The following is a 19218-nucleotide window of genomic DNA, read 5'->3' on the forward strand; positions in this document are numbered from 1 at the left end:
TGTCCCGGCATTCAGGATCCCTTGTTACACCCAGGTACCGAGGATGGTCAGCTTGGCCTCGGCTGAGCCTGCTCCTGCCTCCCCATCCCCACATGCCATGCTGGGGCTGGTGGAGGACATCACCCCCGGGACGCTGCCTTTCAGCCACAGCGTTTCAAGGCCATGCACCCTTGAGGACCTTTGAAATGAAATGCGCTCTATAAATATTATTACAGCTCTGCAACTTTCAGGTGATATATCCCAGCTCCTTTCTTGGCAATATCTTGAAGTGGTTAACTTCAGACATATGGGCTATTTCCCAAGCAGTGGAAACCTGGCGTGCATGCGTGTGTGTGTGTGTGTGTGTGTGTGTGTACGCACAGGAAAAAGAAAAAGCCCCTCTCAGAAAACAACAAATGTGGGGGTTATGGAATAATGGTCCGGGTGCAGTGCTTGTAAAACCCATGCTCTCGTGTTTAATAGCTTCACTTTATACCGCCAGGTTCAGATCTGACATTGCTCTGCGAACACAGCTGGTTTCCAGATCTCCTTGAGGTCAAGCATCAGACTTTGTTCTGTTTTTTGAACTGATTGCCATTAAAGCAGAGGAAGGTGAAAGGCAGGGGCTGGGAGAGGGGGGAAGACCCCGCTCGGTTTAACACCTTTCCAGTCCTTGCTGAAAACCTTTCACATAACGAGAGGCTGCGAAGGAGCCATTGCTTCCCCACTCCTCCTCCTCCTAAGAGGAGAACCATGAATTTGTGCCTTGATTCCCAAGAGCAGGGAGGGGGATCAGCCGGGGACTGTGCCATCTTGTGCCTCTGCGGGCCAAGTCCTCCTTGACGGCTCTGCAATACTGCAGTGGCCTTGACAAAGTCAAACTGCAGCTCCTGGGCCATACAGTGGGGTTTCACCTCCTCCCTGGGCCAACACACCCCTTCCATGCTTTAAAGCAGAATTTTCTCTAAAAGGCAAACTTCTGCTCCCAAGGATGCCAGTCAGACGGGCATGCGCTGATGCTCAGGATATTGTAGGTGTCAGTGTTGTGGAGTTTTTTGCAAACAAGAAAATGCCTCCCGATGATATTTTCTCCTTGCTGGCAGAGGCTGATTTTGAACTTCTAGCTAGAGCACACCTCGCCCCCCGAGACACGAGCCGCGGTGCGATACGCTGGGCACTGTGTGTATGATATTGTCTCCCTCTAGTGATTCCAGCCCCGAAACGCAGAGGTGCAAACAGCACAACTGCTCCTGCAGCCCAGGCAGCAGCTGGAAGATCAGGCTGGAGCCTTTCTGGCTGCAAGGGACTCTGCTGCTGCCAGCCTGTGTGTATTTGGTTTGCTGCAAGCAGCAAAGGGCAGTCACTCAAGGCCAAAGTTAACGTGGCTGGATTGCAGGTCTGGGTTCAACTCTGGGGTTTGGTGCAGATCCAGCTGCAACCTGCAGCCTTTGGGGCAGAGGCAAGCTTGGGAAAGGTGCAGAGCCAACCTGGACAGCAAGGTGAGGAGGATGGGGATGTGCCCATCACCCAGTCCTGGCCTCCATGATAACCCCCCACCGTGATATGTTCATGACCTCCAACTCCATGCCTTGCTCTGGATAAAGGAAAGCTATTTGCAACCCCGAAGCAGCCCCGTTACCTTACCCAGTTCAGAGAGGATGTACTCTTGCTCCCTGAAGATGACCCGGTCGGACTTGTAGGTGGGAGCCTTGTAGTTGTGCTGCAGGGAGAAGAGGTGAAGCAGCTGCGAAGGACGGAGCTGGTCTCGCCACTGGTTGGGTCCAGAGCTGAAACCAAACAGGCGGGAAAACAGCAGCTAAACATGTGATAAAACATCTTCCAGTCTCAACAAGGGGCAGCAGCAGCATTACACCAAAGAGGGCTTGTCTGAGGCAGGTGCAGCCAGCTCCAAACCTGTGCTTGCCTTGGCCCACTGGTGAACGGGGCTGCATGTCCCACACCCGGCTCAGCCCCGGCTTGCAGGGCTGGGGTGCCCTGATAGCCCCCTCAGACCCACCAGGTCACCCTTCAGCTGGCCCCGTGCATGGGCGGTGTGCTCACCACAGTGTGCCCAAGAGGCATCAGGGACGTAACAGGATCTCCCCAAGGAGACTTCTGTTATTTGAAGCATTTCACGCTTCTGGAGGAGAGCCAGGGCTCAGGGAGGTTCCTTAAAAGTGGGGCTTCGCTGGTGTAAATCTGTCTCTCCAGACAAACCTTTGCGGTGAAGTACAGCACTGGTCAGGTCCCCCTGGGACAACCCTGGGCCAGCAGACCCATGGGCTGAGGCATCGCCCTGGTCCCCACGGCCAGCTCGGCACCGTGCAGCCCTGGCAGCTACAGGGACCCACTGCCTGAGCCCACAGAGGTACCTACACGCAGTAGGTTTGGGGGAGGCCACAGCGCGCCCCATATTTCGACAGGAACCGGTTCTCCAGGTCTATGATGGTCTCCCCAATCTTCTCATCCTTCGACAGGAGGTCGTAGTCGTAGAGCGTGATCTTCAAGTCCTTCTCCAGGGGCAGAGTGCAGCTCAGCTCAAACATCCTGTGCAACAGGAGCCGAGAAATACCCATGAGATGGAGGTTCATGCTGCTGAGCGCCCCGTGGGAACCGGACCCACACGCCATCCCAACCCACCAGTGCCAGGAAGGACAGTACACGTGCTGCGCATCTTTGCCGCGTTGGTCCAGTACTGTTGGTCCTGTGTTATACTGGTTTAGCCTGCGGATATGCACTAAGCAAGCATGCTTTGGGTTTCTCTTTGCCTGGTTGAATTACTCTCGAGCAAATTTTGCCCCCGCTGAGTTTATGCATCTGCTAATTGGACATGACAGTGGTCAATGCGATATCCAGGGAAAAGAGCAGCAGGCGAGAGTCAGGAATCACCATTGCCATGGAATTTGAAAGGGGGAGAAATGACAGCTTTGGAAAACGGTCTGCTCTTTGAGCCCAAAGAGCAAATGTCCAAAACAGGAGTCAAGCCTGCCTGGGCCAAGCTTGTGGTAAGCATGAGACTGACCCCCCAAAGCCTCCTTGTCCTCTCCCCCTGCTTCTAAGCACCTTTTTTCTGTGCTGTCTCCTCTGCCATCATTACACCACAGTCCGCATCCTGACATAACATAAAGCAAGAGCAAACCTTCCTCTCCCTCTTCAAATAAAGGATGGCAAGAGACAAAGCACCAAGACCCCATCAAAACGCAACACCCTGATCCAGACCGAGCTGGTGCTTGTGGATGTCAGCGATGTGGAAGGTGATACGACAGGGTGAGCGGGACAGTCCAGGTCTGTCCCAGCACTACCAGGAACCCCTCCACCTGCTGCTGAAAGGCAGGCAACGCTGGGGAGAAACACGATGCCCATTCCCACCGCCAGCACCCACCCCGCAGCAGCCTTTAAGGAGGGGAAGTGAGTGATTATGCCACCAATTAAGAGTGCAGGAGGAACTGGGGTCAGCAGAAAGTAATTAGCTAAAGCTGGATGGCGGCCAGCCGCCCAGGGAAAAGCTCGTGAAACAAGAGGTTTAATAGCCGCCAGCAGCCAGGACCTCGGTTTTACATCTTGCTTTAAAGACCGGGTGGGAGGTGCAGCGCGCTGTCTAGACGGCCTCTGGCCAGGAGCCAGGCTTGGCGAAGGAGGACTTGCTCTGCCAAGCAGAGCTCACCAGAGTCTGGCTGTGGGCTCTGCAACAGGCCAGTAGGTCCTGGCCCACCGGAGACTAGGGCTCCCTCACGCTAAATGGGGAGCAGCCACTTTCCATTCACCGTAGGAAAAGCAGAGGTGCCACCTCTGAAGAGGAGGAAACGGCTTGTCTAATGCACACTGTCCTCCGTGGTCTCACCAGCATCACCCTCGCCATCCCACTGCCTTTTCCTCCATCCTTGCAGACGGTGTATCTCCCTCTCCATCTTGCTTTGTTGGGAAGGTGTCACTGCATTGACATCCTGAGCTGGCGAGAGCCGCCTAAGAAAACCAGCTGGACGTCATGTGGAGTGGGGCTTGACCCCTGTTTGTGCTGAAGCATGACCGCCTACGTCTAATCCCAGCTTTTCTGGGAGACCGAATTCCTATTGGCACGTCGAGGCTAAGAACCAGGTTTTCCTCTACCTCCCTCCACTTTGCCTGGTTCCTATGGTGCTTTCTGGCTCTGATTAATACCTTTTTCTGAAAACAACGTTATCTTTTGCCTTTTATCAGAAGTTTGTGGCCCTACTGTGAGGCAAACAACTCAACCAGCCCATATCATGTTTGTAGATAATTTTCAGGGCATCTGATTTTGAGGTGTCCCATGCCACAGCCTAATCAAACAGGTCTCCATTCATCGTGTCTTTTCTTCAGACTTTTAACCAAAGTGCCTAAATGAGGAGCAGAGTTTCCCCAGACTCTCTCTGCCGTCACTGGGATGAGGCAGATGCCTCCACAAGGGAATCTCAGGTCTAAACAACCCTCCTGACGTCTCCGTTGATGACAGAGCAGACCCAGTCCACGCACAGCAGATCAAAAGTCTCAGGGAGAAGATGAACATGAGCCATGGTGGGTAGGACAGTGGTCAAGCCAAGGCCAGACTCACTTCAGCAAGGCTCAACATGAGGCAAGAGCACGCCATGGGAATCACAGAATGGTTTGGGTTGGAAGGGACCTTTAAAGGCCATCTAGTCCAACCCCCCTGCAATGAGCAGGGAGACCTTCAGCTAGGTTAGGTTACTCAGTGCCCCGTCCAACATGGTCTTGAATGTAGGTTGGAATGGGAAGCCCTGGCTGGCCCGGCCCTATTCCCTCAATATGACATAAAAAATCGCATGGACTCCAAACTGAATCAAAACTTACTTTCCAAAGACAGGCTCCAGCGTACAGGGGAGGTAATTTTCTTGGTCATTTATGGATTTCTTTCCCACTGAAATCTTCACGTAGGGATCGCACTGAAGATGAGCATGAAAATAAATGCAAGAAAGAGTCACTGCACAGTAATATTGATGGCGAAGGAACAACTCTGCCTCCCCTTGTCCCCGCAAGCAGGATCTTCCACCGCCCTTGACAAACGCCTGTTTTCAAGGACAGGACAGTCTGACCATTAACTCATTCCTACAAGTCTGTGACCATCAGCAAGAGCTACCTGCACTGCAATTCCTTTTTGAGGATGACGGAAGGACCAGTTAGCAGTGTGGGACAGGAGTCCAAGCCCTTCTGAAGCCCATGGGATGGAAAAGCAATAAAAGAGCATGAAAAAAACTACTTATGGCTTGTTTAATGGACTGGGCTGAAGTCCTCAGGATGTTCCCATTCTCATCTGAGTCACTTATTTTGGGGTTCCATCAAGATCATAATTTTTTAAGTTTGAGGTCTACTCAAAAATAGATTTACAAATGTAGGGGACTAAAATGTCAAAGGGAAAACATTTTGTTTCAAAAAATGTGGTTCAAAACCATTTATTTCCAAGATGCTGCAACAAATCTAAAAAAAAAGAAAAAAAAATGGAAGCATACTTTAACGTAAAGCCTCATTGGGCATCTAAAAATTGTGTATTTTTATATTTTTTAGCAAGTTTTTAAGCTTCTCTCTCACAACTAAAACTATTCTGGGAAACCAGCATAAATTTGAAAAGTGGTTAAATTAACTCAAGTCAGCATTTTTGCCAGGAGAAGAAAAAAAAGAAAAAAAAACAACATCACCTAAAAGATGTCGCCCAGCTTGAGTCCAGTACCTAGAGGCACCCACCATCTTACTCAGCTCACATAAAAATAAATAAATAAAAATAAAAATAAAAATAAAAATAAAAATAATAAAAAATAAAAATAAAAATAAAAATAAAAATAAAAATAAAAATAAAAATAAAAATAAAAATAAAAATAAAAATAAAAATAAAAATAAAAATAAAAATAAAAAAATGGGAAAGATATTGGCTAGTTATGCTCCCTGGAAAAAACACCCAGGCCAAGTTCCTCATCACTTTTCCTTGACTTGTAGGTTGTTTTAGGAAGCGAAGGATGGCAAAGCAGTGCTTGGGGAAGGTCTGCAGTGTGAGGATGGACTGGGCATCCAGGGCTCTCCTTTTGTCTCCCCTTGACTGTGATGAGCTTTAGGAGACATCACAGCATAGAGGGAAAGACAGTGGGTTAAACTTGGATTGGTTTTAGTTTTCAGTGTAAAAAAACCATTTTTTTCTACTCCTTCTTTTTGATCTGCAGGAGTCTCTCATGGGAGATTTCAAAGAAATTGAAAACTTTCATTCCAAGTCCATTTTCAAAAACTGGGCAGATTAAAAAGCAGGGGGTTTTTGTTCATGTCAAACTATTTCCCATACTTTTTTTTTTTTACTTTTTCCCTATTTTCCAGTGGAACAAAGAGAGTTAAGATGGATTTTTCCCTGAGTTTTTTTGCAAAGTGAAACAAAATGAACATTTTCTTTTTGAACCAACACAATTTTCTTTTTGCACTGAATTTTTCTTCCAGACTGGCAAAGCTTTGCAAAAAGCAGTCATGTGAAAGACATGATTTTGTTTCCTTTGGCACCGAGGTAAAAAAAAAAAAAAAACAAACTCATTTAGTTATTTTAACTAGCCCTACTGAAAAATCCCTCAGGATGGAGGAAATGTTGGCTCCCAGGATTCCCAAATGTTGCCATGGAGGCAAAGAAGGCGTAGATTTTCTCCTTTTTGCTGTCACTGTTGTTTCTAAATTTTAAACCATATATGCAAATTTTGATCAATTAGGGCTGACCTGTTGAAAGAGCCCACCCCGTGACCCAACATTGAGGTCCACCAGAGCTTTCCCCAGCAGGATACCTTTCCGTTGGCATCCTTGGGTTGGAGGTCGAAGGCCCGGATGATGTAGACCCTGACAAGGCACTCCTGGGGTCCTCTGGCTGGCAGCTGGTGGAACTGCCGAGGTGGCACCGGGACTCGCGGGTCATCTGGGAGAGGGTAAATTTTGAACGAACCCTGTGAAGGACAGATGTGTTCAGCTGTGCTTGCACACCCACATGTCTCGTGTGAGCAGGCTTGTAACAAGTCTGAATGGTTGCATAGAATCACAGAATCACAGAATGGTTTGGGTTGGAAGGGACCTTTGAAGGTCATCTAGTCCAACCCCCCTGCAATGAGCAGGGACATCTTCAACCAGATCAGGTTGCTCAGAGCCCTGTCCAGCCTGACCTTGAATGTTTCCAGGGATGGGACATCTATAACTACTACAATGCTGGGATCCTGACCCTCTTCTGTCTACTAGACCAGACCATGTCCTGTCAGGCTCTTCGTGGCCGAGGCAGCCAGGAGCAGGGTGGCGAGCTGCCTGTGTCATTCATCCCTCGCCTGAACATCGATGCGATCTCTAAGTCTGCACACTCCAGCCGGTTTGTCCTTTACCTCTTCTACTTCACTGTCCTTTGAGCCTTCACTCTATTAAAGAAGTGTGAAGGAGCCTTGCTATGAATCAGCCCCCCGAAGGTTTAGGCTGCGACTTTCTCTGCAGGGACAGTTTTAAGTGTGCCTGAACGAGGCAGCTGGTTCCTGAGAGAGGGACAGGAGGAGGAGTGAGAAAATGCAAAAATTTACAAGTGTTTTATTCACCGGAGCTGATTTCCTCCCAGTGAAGTGGCAGGAATCAGTCTCTACGTATTGTTGGGGGGAGGAGAGTGTTGAGTAAGAGCAGAAATTGGAAAAAAAAAAAAAAAAAAAACTAGAAAAATTTAATCCCTCTTCTCTTGCAAACAGGCTAAAGGTTAAAGAGAGCAAAAGATGCATCGCTCCTCTGCGCTGGGCAGACACCTCCAAAGGGAGAGCTCTGAGCACCGGCTTGGTGAGACCATCAGTGCTCACACGCGCTCCCACCACTGCCCCGGAGGAAGAAGACGCTCCATCGCTTACATCCAGCATTGGCTCCAGGTGGATTTTTGCTGGAGGATGATGACGCAGCCTAGACTGGGTGTGAAGCATGCAAGGCACTCACTGCTGGGAAGACAGCAGCCAGACCTGCACAGGCAGGTTGTTCAGACTGAGCCCAGTGGTCTACTTTTATGGCCCATTTCTCACTGAATTCCTACTCAAAAATAGTCAGTTGGCATCATCTCACTCAGCAGCACGACCTTCCACCCAGCAGAGTGTGCTCCCGGGTACAGGTAGGAAGAGAGACCATCACACCTTGAACTCTCCCACGACCGAGGGGTCATCATTCGAGTCCTGCGACCGGCCGCGATACAGCTTGAAGGTGTGACAGAAGTCGGAGAGATGCTCAAAGTCCTCCACCTTCTCCAGCTCCGTCTCGTAGACCTGGGGAGGGAGAGATGGGGGGCAAGGGCAGGGACTGCTCCCAGGCAGAGGGAGACCAGCAGCACGTCCCCACCGATCTGGGACAAGACTTGACCCAAGCTCCTCTGTCTGGGGGAAATACCACCCACTGGGACAGAGTCCTGGGACCTGTCACCCTTGTTGCCCCCCCCAGGACAGTGATGAAGAACAGACCTTGAGCAACCCTACAATAAATAACAGCACATCATGGAAGACCTGGACTAAGCCAAGGCGTCACAGAGGGTTTTTCAGCCAAAGAGACCTTCCTGCTGGGAACATTTTCCTTAAGACCAGGCAAGTTCTTCCCCATTTTAGTCCTGTTTGGGCTCCTGTGTTAATATTAGCAATTCTTGTAACAGGGTACCTAAATGTCCCTGTTCCCTAAGCAATCTCTGGCATTCCTTGTTGTTCCCAAAGACAACAGGGTGGCACTTCCCCACCTCCTCTACCACTTTCCTACCACTCTCCTACTACCCCACCTCCTCTACCACTTTCCTCTACCTCCTCTACCACTTAGAAAAGTGACAATTTCTTGAAGGCGGCAAAGTGGAAAGTTACCCGAAAGGATTTTACAAAGAAAACTGAGCTTTCAAAACAGTTATTTTTTTAAAAAAAACAGTACCTGCTCTCAGGGGAAAATGACCTAATTTTTTTTTTTTTTTTTGGTCCCAGAAGAAAAAAAAAGCCTAAACACTCAAAAAAATTAAAGCTTGTGGAAAAACATCATGGAGAGTGCAGGTCCAATGAGCCGAGGCCACTTACCTTCAGAGTGTCAAAGCCCTTCTCTAAATAGCAGCCACATTTTTCCCTCTCTCCTGTGGAAGCATAGAATTTGCTCCACCAGTCAATGAATTCTTCCTCCTGGCAGCAAGGGACACCAAAGTTACACATCTCCATGAACAAACCCCAACGATCAATGACAGCAGCATCTCCCACAATTGCTAGAGGTGAACTTCTGCCCGCCGCACCAACCCCATGGCACAGCCTGGGTTTGTTGGGTCTCTGTCCTGCAGAGGCGATGAAGCTATCGTGAACCCAACCTGCAGCTCCTCACTCCCTGGTTTCAAAGTGCTTTTGGGATGCTTCCAGCCCAAATCCAGCCGTTGCAGCCATAGCAACGCCATGGACCTAGACCTGTCAGCAGAGAGGATGATTCTCCACGGGAGGATGAGGTAGAGCTCACAAGAAGAAATGTGCAGCATTTTTAGGCCAGGGGCAGATTTTGGCCAGTTTGGGTGGTGGTCTTCCCAGGACCTCACTGCAAGACCACACAGGGGATGAGACCAATTAACTCTTGTGCTAACATGGTCCTGCCAGCCTGAAATTCAGGGAGGATAGGAGGACTCAGCCCCTGGTTTAGGTTTTACCTGGAAGGTTTTGGGGTTTCTGGTACAGGATTTGCCTTTCTGATTTGTGCCCCAGCACCACCCAACTTCCCCATCCAAAGAAAGTACATGGGCAAACAAATAAATACATAAAATGCATATACTTCCACTCAAAAAATGGTCCTCAGGTGCTGCACCTCTCTCAGGAATAATGTAATTCTGTTCTCATTGATATTATACAAAGAAATGGGCAAATCTCCTACAGCCTCAGCCTCACCACCTCACAGCCCACAGCCACAACGCCATCAAGGAGCATTTGCCTCATCTGCTATGCAAACTGGCTTTCAGCTCTGAGGATGCCGTTCCAAGAAGAAAGCCGGTTGCCGGCTTCAGCAAATGTATATATTTTATAAAAGCACCATTTTTGAAATTTATACAAGCAAAGATGAAGGGACTTTGACTGTGATTCATGAAACATTCCTGAAAAATAATGATGTCTTATTTTAGAAGTCCACAAAATTCCATCACACTGACCTAATGGAGGAATCATAATAGAAGTTTATTGGATTTATATTTTAAGCCAACGGTGCAGGCTTTAAATTGCTGTCTTGAATAGACATTGTTTTTAATAGAAATATTACATAAATTAACTATGAGGCCTCTGCTGCCTCCCTTTTTTAAAAAAAAAAAAAAATTGCCTTTCATCGCTTCCCCTGTTTTATTGTTTAAAAAGCTACACTCTGACCATCATGGCTTTATTACGACATTCCACAGGTACTGAGTTACAAAGAAAGCACTTAAACTAATCTGACGACTTACCCATGGTATCTTCTGCAGCCCCAAGACAAAGAATTTGGTTAGATATTTTTGCTGATTTCTACTGATGTTACAAAAAAAAAGGGGGGGAAGAAAAAAAAAAGAGGAGGCAAGGGGAGCAGCTGGAATGTTAATAGCGAAGGACATTAATCCACTTGCCTGAAATGGGAAAGCCAGGGAAAGCAATGGCTCCACCACATGAGCGACTGAATTCAGGGATTTCATTTAGCAACCAGGCGATAGCCAAAATCACCTCCAGTGTTTTATCTTGGACATGGTACGGGATGGTCCTCAGAGTCGGGGTCTGTGCCCTGAGCCCTGGCACAGATGGCTGAGGGACATCAAGAATCCTGCGTGCCCTCTCCAACTTTCGCATGGACCCCATGGGGTTGCAATGGGGCACACGCCCACGGGTGAGCATCCCTTGCGGATAAATTTTACATCAAGTGTCTAACGGCTAGAATTTTGGCTTGGGGAGAAGCTTACTCCAATGCATCAAGCCACTGTCATGGTTATCAGAAGGTCTGCTGTCTCCCCATCCCCGCTCATGCCCTCTTCCCCCACAACCACAGCTCCCATAGAGCAGGGACCACCGTAATGTGGGCTGGCACCTGCATCCCAAATGCCCCGAGACTGGAGTCAGGATGGCAAACGTTTTCCCATTCAGTACTGAAATAAAGCCAAGACCTTTCAAGCTCCAGCATCCCCAGCTTTGGCATTTTCTGCTAAAATGGAAAGGTCAACATTTAATACAGGAGCAGCAGAAGAGGATCTAGGACCATTTCACCAGGTGAGAGCCTGAATGGGATCATTTCATCAGTTTTCCAGCAGCTCCGTCAGCACCCAGGAAAGGGGCAGCAGGAGAGCCCCTTCCAGGGGGGCATCCCAGAAGAGAGGAATGTCTTACAGCCAAAAGCACGGCTGTTTCCAAAAATAAAAAAAAATCAGATTTAAAAAAAAAAAAAAAGTCTTTGAAACCAGAATTTCACCAGCAGGCTGCAACTTCCCACTTGAAACAATTCTGGGATTATGGCTTGGACACAGCAAAGGCACTCAGACACATGCTTAACTTCAATCAAGTGTGCAAAGCCCTCTGAAGTCAATGAGGCTCCTCAGAGGCAGACTAAGGGCATTCCGGATCAGGCCTTGGGCTCAGCAGAGCCAGAAGCCACTGCTTACTTACCCCCTCCAGATAATAGGGAAGGAGGTTTAAGCTGTGCCTGGTCTCCATGTAGGACTTTTACCCAGGGCTATGCACATTGCTGCTGAGGGTATTGAAATTCTTCCCTCCTCTGGACCCCAAAATGCAGACCTGTGTCATCCCGGCAGCTCTCGGGATGTCTTCAATCTCATTTTGTTTCATCCAGTGGGGAAAGCACCGGTTTTAACCTCATTTTTGTCGGGGAGGCTGAGCCAGAGCGATTTTTCTCCCCACTGTCCAGGGTTTCGTGTGACTCCAAGCCCGTCCCATCGGATGTGTTCCCAGATGGGGACAGCAGGAGTCCGGGCTTGTCCAGCACAACCCAGTTCTCACAAAATATGTTGAAATGGTTATTTCAGTCTGAAGCAAAAGGAGGTGTGGAGGCCTGAGAAGTTGCCACACAACAGACATATTGGCGTCTGGTGAAACTTAGTCCTTATCATCACCTTACAGGTGGGGGAAACTGAGGCACAGACAGGTTAACATCCAGACAGCAAAGCCAGGAGAGCAGAGCAGGCATGAGACAACTGAAATCTTAATACTTATGCTTGCTCTCATAGTGATTGCACACTCTTCCCTGTGGGAATATAGATAATTATAGCAATAATAAATATTGCCTCTAAAGAAGCTAAGCCACTGCCTCAGTCTCAAATGTGCTCGCACCTCACATCTGGGAGGCAGATTTCCTGCCGTGGGAAGGCTCTGCAGCTGGGATGAGAAGATCCCTCTAGAAACAGCTTGGACATTTATAGATGCAGCTGCCCAGCTGTTTGTTACCACGCTTTTGCAGGAGATGACACCCAGCATCTCAGCCTTGGAGAGGGTGGTATTAGCATCCTCATCTGCTCCAGCACAAAGGTGGCCTGGTCAGCTCAGCTCATTACCCGACTAAACTAACCCAGCCCAGCCCTGTCCTCCCACGGGCACAGAAAACTCCAGTGGAGAGCCCATGGCAAACAGCTGGGGAACACAAAAATGTCTTTAAACACCACAGCTGCGCTCCTTGGGGTTTTCCAACCACAGCCTAAATCCCTTTGCTGCTCTGCCTAGCGTTGCTCCAGAGGTCAGCACACCCAGGCAGGAAACCGAGCGGCTCGCGGCTGCGGGAGGCATCCTCGGGGCGGTTCTGCAACGAAACGGCTGCAACGGAGCCCGCCAGCCACCCACCACCCCAGCAAGGTGCCAGCTATCCCCACGCCGGGGAGGCATGTCAGCCTCTGCTGCCCAAGGGGCTCCATCACCTACAAATGCAGACCAGGAGCAGTTGCAGAAGTGCCTGGGAGGCAGAAAAAAATCAGATTTTCCTGCTAGGAGGCCATGCCCTGCCCAAGGGCAGAGGTGTCACAAACTGGGCTTGGGACCTCATGCCTGCCAGACCTTGGGAGCTGGAGAAAGCCTTTTTCACGCTAACAACGTCCCCATGTCCTTGAACTCCAACATCTTCCCCAGGAGGGACCTGTCTTTGGGTTAACCTGGTCCTTTCACCCGGTTCCTTCAACCTAGCCCAGGGACCTGCAGCAGCTCTGGGCAGCCCCGTGCAGAAAGCAGCGCTGGAGGGAGGAGGAGAAAACCACATGCATCCAGACAGGGAGGCTGCAAGGGGACTTGGCTTATCCTTCCCTTAACCCTCAAGGCATGAACTGTCAGATGCACATAAAGAGAAATTCTCCATTCTGGCTGTTTCACCTTTTTTTTTTTTTCACCGTACTGTTAATTTTGCTTAAAGTGGAGAAAATTCTTTGTTTTCAGTGGGTTTTTTTCCATCCTGTTCAATCAGCCTACATTTAGCCATGCCCACCCAAAGGCAGCCTCCCACGCACCTTCTTGCCATCGTTTTTTTCTCTATCCCATGGTTTATATTTGGGGATGCTTTCCCCCGCAGCCCCAGCCGGCAGAAAGCCAGCTTGCCATGCAGATTGGCCTGGGAGGGCTTGCACCCATCGCCCGTGGCAGCGTGCACCAAACACCGGGAGAAAACGACGGCAGGAACGTGGCGGGGGGCAACGCTGGGCTGCAGAGCGGGTTGGCGACTGTTTTCATCAGAAGATACCCAACACCAAGAGCTCTTCCAACTAACAGTAACAGGATAAGCTGTAAAATATGTGCTCTGACTTGGAACTAGCAAACGCAGCAAATAACCAATTATTCCAAATAGTTTACAGATTTTGATTTTTTTTTTTGTTGTTTTGGCTTGAGTTAGCTTTGCTAACTTGTCATCTGATGGGTTATTTGTATTTCTTACAACCAAAGCATCACAAGCCAAAATGATGCTATGAACAACTGTGTAGAAAACACCTTATAGTGCTTCTCAGGGGAGAAGAGAGGCTCCTCCTTGCAGTTTCGTAGCTCAGAGGTGCCTGAGGGCTCCTCGTGAGCTCCTCTCCTCTGGGAGATGCTCATGAACTGCCTGACTCCTGGTACTGCTCCAGCAAACTAAGGCTGGTGGAGAGGAGATCTTGCCAGACCGTTTCACAGCTGGGAACGCAGGAGTTGCGTGGGCATTAACCATGCAGGAGGTCCTCTGCAAAGGGTGCTCCTCGGCTCTCCTGCAAACCTGTGTCCCTTCACTCCCACCGCCTGCCACCCACGTCGGGGCTTTCACGCCAACCCCCCCGTTTTCACTCCACGGGACTTGCAAGTTCATTTGTACTTCTCAGGAGAAGGAGCCTGTCTGTCCCTTTGATCCTGAGCCTGCGTGGGCTGGAGGAGACATGGACAAGGCCACCCTGCCAAAGCAGGGTAGAGGTGGTCAACAGCTGCTTTGCAAAATGCAACATATCCTCCCCAGATATACCGTGGTTATTCTTTGCTTGCACAAGCAGCTTTCTGGTAATTCCTAGCTGCATCTATTGACATTTTAAAGTGATTCTTCAGAAGCATTTCTGTATTTTCCTCTTGCCCTTAACAATCAATAACACTCTTATTTATTATTAGTACTGCCCTGGCACGCAAGGACCCCGCTGGGGATTCAGCTCTCGTTGTGCTATGCTCTGTAGAAAAGGAGAAGGAGGGGAAACTGCCCCAAAGAGTTTCCATGTAAATATTGTAAATATCTTAAGGCAGATATCAAAAACAGGCCAAAGGCACAGAGTGTTTTACAGCCCCTTGTCTGTAAAGGGATCCTGGTGTGACCAGCTCTGGTGGTGGCATCTATACTACATCTACTTGAGCTTTAGTCATGATTCATCTGACTAAATATAGGCTTTGATCTTAGCAAGAGGTGTATTACACCTTCTGCTGACGATGCCTATGGGCTCTCCTCTGTCCTGCAGTCCCTGGCGCTTTCCCAAATCAACACCCCTAGGGTCACCAGGATCTCATCCTGAACACTCTCGGGTCGGCTCTGCTGGGCATCGTGGCACAGGCACGGAGGGCGATGGCACCTCGATCCTCGGAGAGCTTCGAGGGGACACTGGCCAAGCCCAGGTGGGGCTCTCAGGATGGTTGACAGTTTGAAAAGGGGATTTACAGGACAACAAAGAGGGGATCTGGTGGATAATTAGAGAGGGGATTTTGTGGATAATTACAGAGTGCTTCTCCCAAGCAGGGAGGGGGAAATGGCTCATGAAAGAGCTTATTTTGACATTTTAAGAAGTCATGAGTCTCTCTTTCACCCTTTGAACATGACTGAATCGCTTGAACTCCAGAGGGATGAGCCAGGATCTCAGTGCGGCGGGAAGGGGACAGATCTGGAGCAGAGAGGTGGGTCCACAAAACATCAGTGTTGCAAAATTATCTCATTTTGCTTATGCCAAAGATTCTCTGGAGGGACAAGAGAGGGACGAAGGGCCAACTCTTGAACTTTTCTAGGAGGACTTTGGCAACAGCTTCACCAGAGGAGTGCAAAGAGAGGCCAGATTAGAAAGGGTTTATGAACTAGGTTATAAACAACTGCAGACTAAGTGCTTGGATTCCTGCAGGCTCCAGGCAGAGCCTGAAGCATCAGCTCTGGCAGCCCTGACCTGACGTCCCCACCACAACATCACTTCTCCCCAGCCTTTCCCCCCCCGGGCGGGTGTAGGGGATGGCTGCCACAGGGAGCAGAGGCAATGGCCATCACCCTCCTTGGGGGCTCTCTGGCAATGCCTGCTCCATTTTGCAGAGTTGTTTGTGGGTCTGGAGTTTTTCACGGGTTTCTCAGCACACGCAGGCCACGCTGCTGGGGAGGCAGATAACCCACATGCTCAAGATGAAGGGAAAAAATAACTCTTGTGGACTCCGTCAAGGAGATGGGCAGACTGATCTGCGAGCTCAGCTCTCCACGAGGGACAAGCCCACGATGTCCCATCACGCTTTCCCTCCTCCGGGTCATTAACACCACGGTCGCAGGCAGAACCTGGCGAAGTTCAGGAGCTCCCTCACACACTCCACACTGGCCTGGATTTTTTTGGCTGTAAAAGCTTTTTTCCTAATATTTAACCAGCTGCAGCCCCTATGCCTCATTCCACAGCTCCTGCTTTCGTGCAAAGCTCCCCAGCTATAAAGGAGAAGGAGACGGGAAGGAAGACGTGCACGGCCGTCTCGATGACACGCTTTCCAAAACAGGATGGTTTCTCCCGGGAGGCGTCAGCAGCTCTCCACGGCGTGAGGTTTATTATATTTAATCCCATTCTTGTAGGGTCCTGGCGAAGGCCAGGAGAATGGGTATATTACTGCCTAATATTCTGTTGCTTTTATTTTAAATTAATGGTTTGCAGCTTTTTTCTTTTTCTTTTTTTTTCTTAGTAAAATTTTATTTGAACTAAACCAAAACCATATTCATGTAAATTAAAGATGCTGATGAACAGAGGGAGGAGGAGGGAGGCTATTTATGGAGCTTTTGTTTCCACACTCCGCATCCCAGCGCAGCCACCCATCTGTCTTCTCTGTGCGACGAAGGAAGCCGCATCAGTGAGCAACGTTTTGCGGGTGCAAAGGATAAACGAGGTACTGGAGAGATGCGCGTAGGGCCGACAAAGCACATGCCTATACATTACAGAGAGATAGGCTGGACGTTAAACATGCCTCCATCCCTATGCCAAGACCTACAAAGATGCCCATCGGGGCGATCCAAAAGTTACAGCTGCCGTGAAGCTGCAAGCCATCTCTTACTCATGTGCTCTGCTTTCTCGATTTTTACTCTATTTTCAGCAAGTGAAAGCCCAATCTACCTTTCCTTCCATCCCGCATGGTCAGACCTCAAAGGGAGTCTATTCCTCCCAAAGACACTGTATCAATAACCCCTCTGAGCTGACCTCCTTCCAAAGGTCTGGGCTGACTCATCGGTATTTTACACCCCAGGACTGGAGCACGCGGGCACCGCTCCGGGTTCGGCCGGTGGGAAGAAGTCGCTGTTCATTGCAGCGAGGAAGTGGAAAGCAACGCAACTAATTCTGGCCTGAAACACACGGGAGGAAGGTGCACGGCTCGTGGCAGGAACGGCCCGTGTCCTGTAACTCATGGGCCAGTATCAAGAGGGGTGAAGAGCCCCACAGTCACTACCCTGCTGGGGATGAATTTGGGGCATGGAAAAGAATTGCTCCTCTGGAGTGTCAGCCCTGAGAAAGGAAAGCAGCTTCACTGCCCTTCTTAAAAAACCCAGGAACATACCAAACATCTGATTTTCTTATTAAAAATGCATGAAGGGAACAGGAGACACTTTGCAAGGAGGGATTTGTCACTGCTCGGGTGCTGCCTGGCATCTCCCTCATCCCCACGCTTTGAGGACACCAGGCTGTATATCTGCAAGAACCAGGACTGTGCGAAGTCCTGCTGGTGAGATGAAACCTTCCTTGGGGTGAAATCCACCTCCCCATGGAAGGCCAACACCTTCATAGTTCAACTTATACCAACATGAACCCTAGGACTTGTCACGGTCCCTGAGCTAGGATGCAGTGGAGCACAGAAGTCCCATCAAGTCCTCAGCCATGCCACTGCAGCCACCCAGGACACACCATCTCCACCCACCTACCAGGCTCTGCTGGCATGCACAGAGAAGCCAGAGGCTGTTGGGAAGACATCTGACCTCGAGCAGGTACGTGGCTCCACAAGGACGAGAGGGAGGAAGCTTCCTCATCCCTCCTCCCAAAACCGACCTCATTTTCTTTGGCATGAAGGAAAATGCTAAAATGCACACACACCTGTAGCAAGATGAACTTTCCATTTTTCTAGGACAACAAGGGGATCTTTCACAGAAAGAAATGCCTCAATTTTTGCAGATCTTTAAATATCTATATGCACATATATCATTCATAAAACCCATTAATCAAGCAAGTAAGTTAGAAATTAAGCAATACATACATGAGGCTGGGCCCGAGAAGCTGGTATGTTAATTAATGCTGAGCTGGTCATACCCTCCGCAAGCTACAAATTAAAATGATTGGTTATCAATGGGGTTAGAGAAACAATGTTTAACATACATCAGCAAAAGCACAATTTAGGAGAAACAAAATGAATGAACCCAAACAGTGCCACCTTCCCCCTCCCCTGGGTTATAAGTTTGAGGTCTCCCCAGACAAGGCATCCTTGCCATGAGAGCAGAGTTTGGGTTTTCATTGATGTTCAGCAAATGGGACAGGGTTTGAATGGTTGCAGAGAATAAATGGGGTATTAAAGGGAAACTGCAGCAAAACCCCACGTTACAGAAAAGCTGTTAATGTTTCTCGGCACAGGACAGCATCTCCTCCTGCGGACACTCAGGGCTTGCAAACGCAGCGAGCCAAGTTCGTCGCAGGAGCCAGGGAGGGATCCGACCCAGGGTGTTTTTAACAGAAAGGGATTAGGAGAGCTCAGGACCAAGGTCTGGTACAAACAAAACGCCGAGCACAAAATGCCGAGTTTGTCCTTGGCAAACCAAGAGCTGCCGTCACCTACCCCTGCCCTGGGCAGCAAGCAGCAGCTCTGCTTCTGTCTTGCAAGGTGTGTTTCCTTCAAGATGGAGAAGGGGGAGAAATGAGATGTTCTCACCAGAAAATAGCTGGTTTTGAGCATCAGGCCAAGCCCAACAGCGGTCCCGCTGCTCGCCAGCTCGGGCTGGTCCCCAAACGCACTGCTTTTGAACCCATTGAACCAGACCTGCATCAGACCTTGGGTCAAGCTGAAAACACTGAATTTACAGCTGCTTCATGGGGGAAAGATTCCCCCAGGCTCGGTTCCCGCTAGGATACCCACGAAACTCTCGGAGGCTAGTGGGAAACAGCTCCTCCATGACTATTTTATCGGAAAAAACAAATACCTGCTCATCCCTTGGGGCTGCAGAAGGACCTCATGGTTGTCCTTCCTGCTCTGCTTCCCATGGGGATGAGGACCCAGGAAAGAGCACGGAGAACAAGGGGAGGCTGCGGGTGCAGAGCAGGCAGGAATACAGGCAGATCCACACCTGAGTCACCCAAGAAATCCTGCAGCCACTTGTGCACACTCAGCCCTTGCAACACCCGGCTCCATGTGCATGTCCCAGTGAAGCAAACTAGAAAGGCTTAGCCCAGGAGACCTTGCTGCAGAAAAATTGCTTTGTTTTTAGGAGCTTCTTTTCTTCGTGTTTTGTAACCATGATGTTTGGAGCTCATGTGCACACAGACTTGTTTTAAACAGACCTCGAGCTGAACTTCTCACCCCACTTGGATGAGATGGACAACAC

At 49.4% G+C, this 19218-nt stretch overlaps 1 protein-coding gene across 3 annotated transcripts in view; it reads right to left on the minus strand.

Moving 5' to 3' along the window:
- Positions 1 to 19218, minus strand: part of DYSF (dysferlin) — a 106454-nt gene that overhangs the window by 29303 nt on the left and 57933 nt on the right. For 2 of the 3 annotated variants that reach the window (XM_082315929.1, XM_082315928.1), the window contains exons 40-46: positions 17883 to 17945; positions 9024 to 9122; positions 8115 to 8243; positions 6762 to 6917; positions 4807 to 4898; positions 2356 to 2526; positions 1624 to 1766 (exon numbers count right to left, since the gene is read on the minus strand). In XM_082315929.1, the coding sequence (XP_082172055.1) occupies positions 1624 to 1766; positions 2356 to 2526; positions 4807 to 4898; positions 6762 to 6917; positions 8115 to 8243; positions 9024 to 9122; positions 17883 to 17945 (853 nt within the window). The remainder of the gene's footprint in view (positions 1 to 1623; positions 1767 to 2355; positions 2527 to 4806; positions 4899 to 6761; positions 6918 to 8114; positions 8244 to 9023; positions 9123 to 17882; positions 17946 to 19218) is intronic. The other variant, XM_082315930.1, reaches the window with a different exon arrangement.

The sequence above is a fragment of the Platalea leucorodia genome (assembly GCF_965183815.1).
Source record: "Platalea leucorodia genome assembly, chromosome: 6".
NCBI lineage: Eukaryota > Metazoa > Chordata > Aves > Pelecaniformes > Threskiornithidae > Platalea > Platalea leucorodia.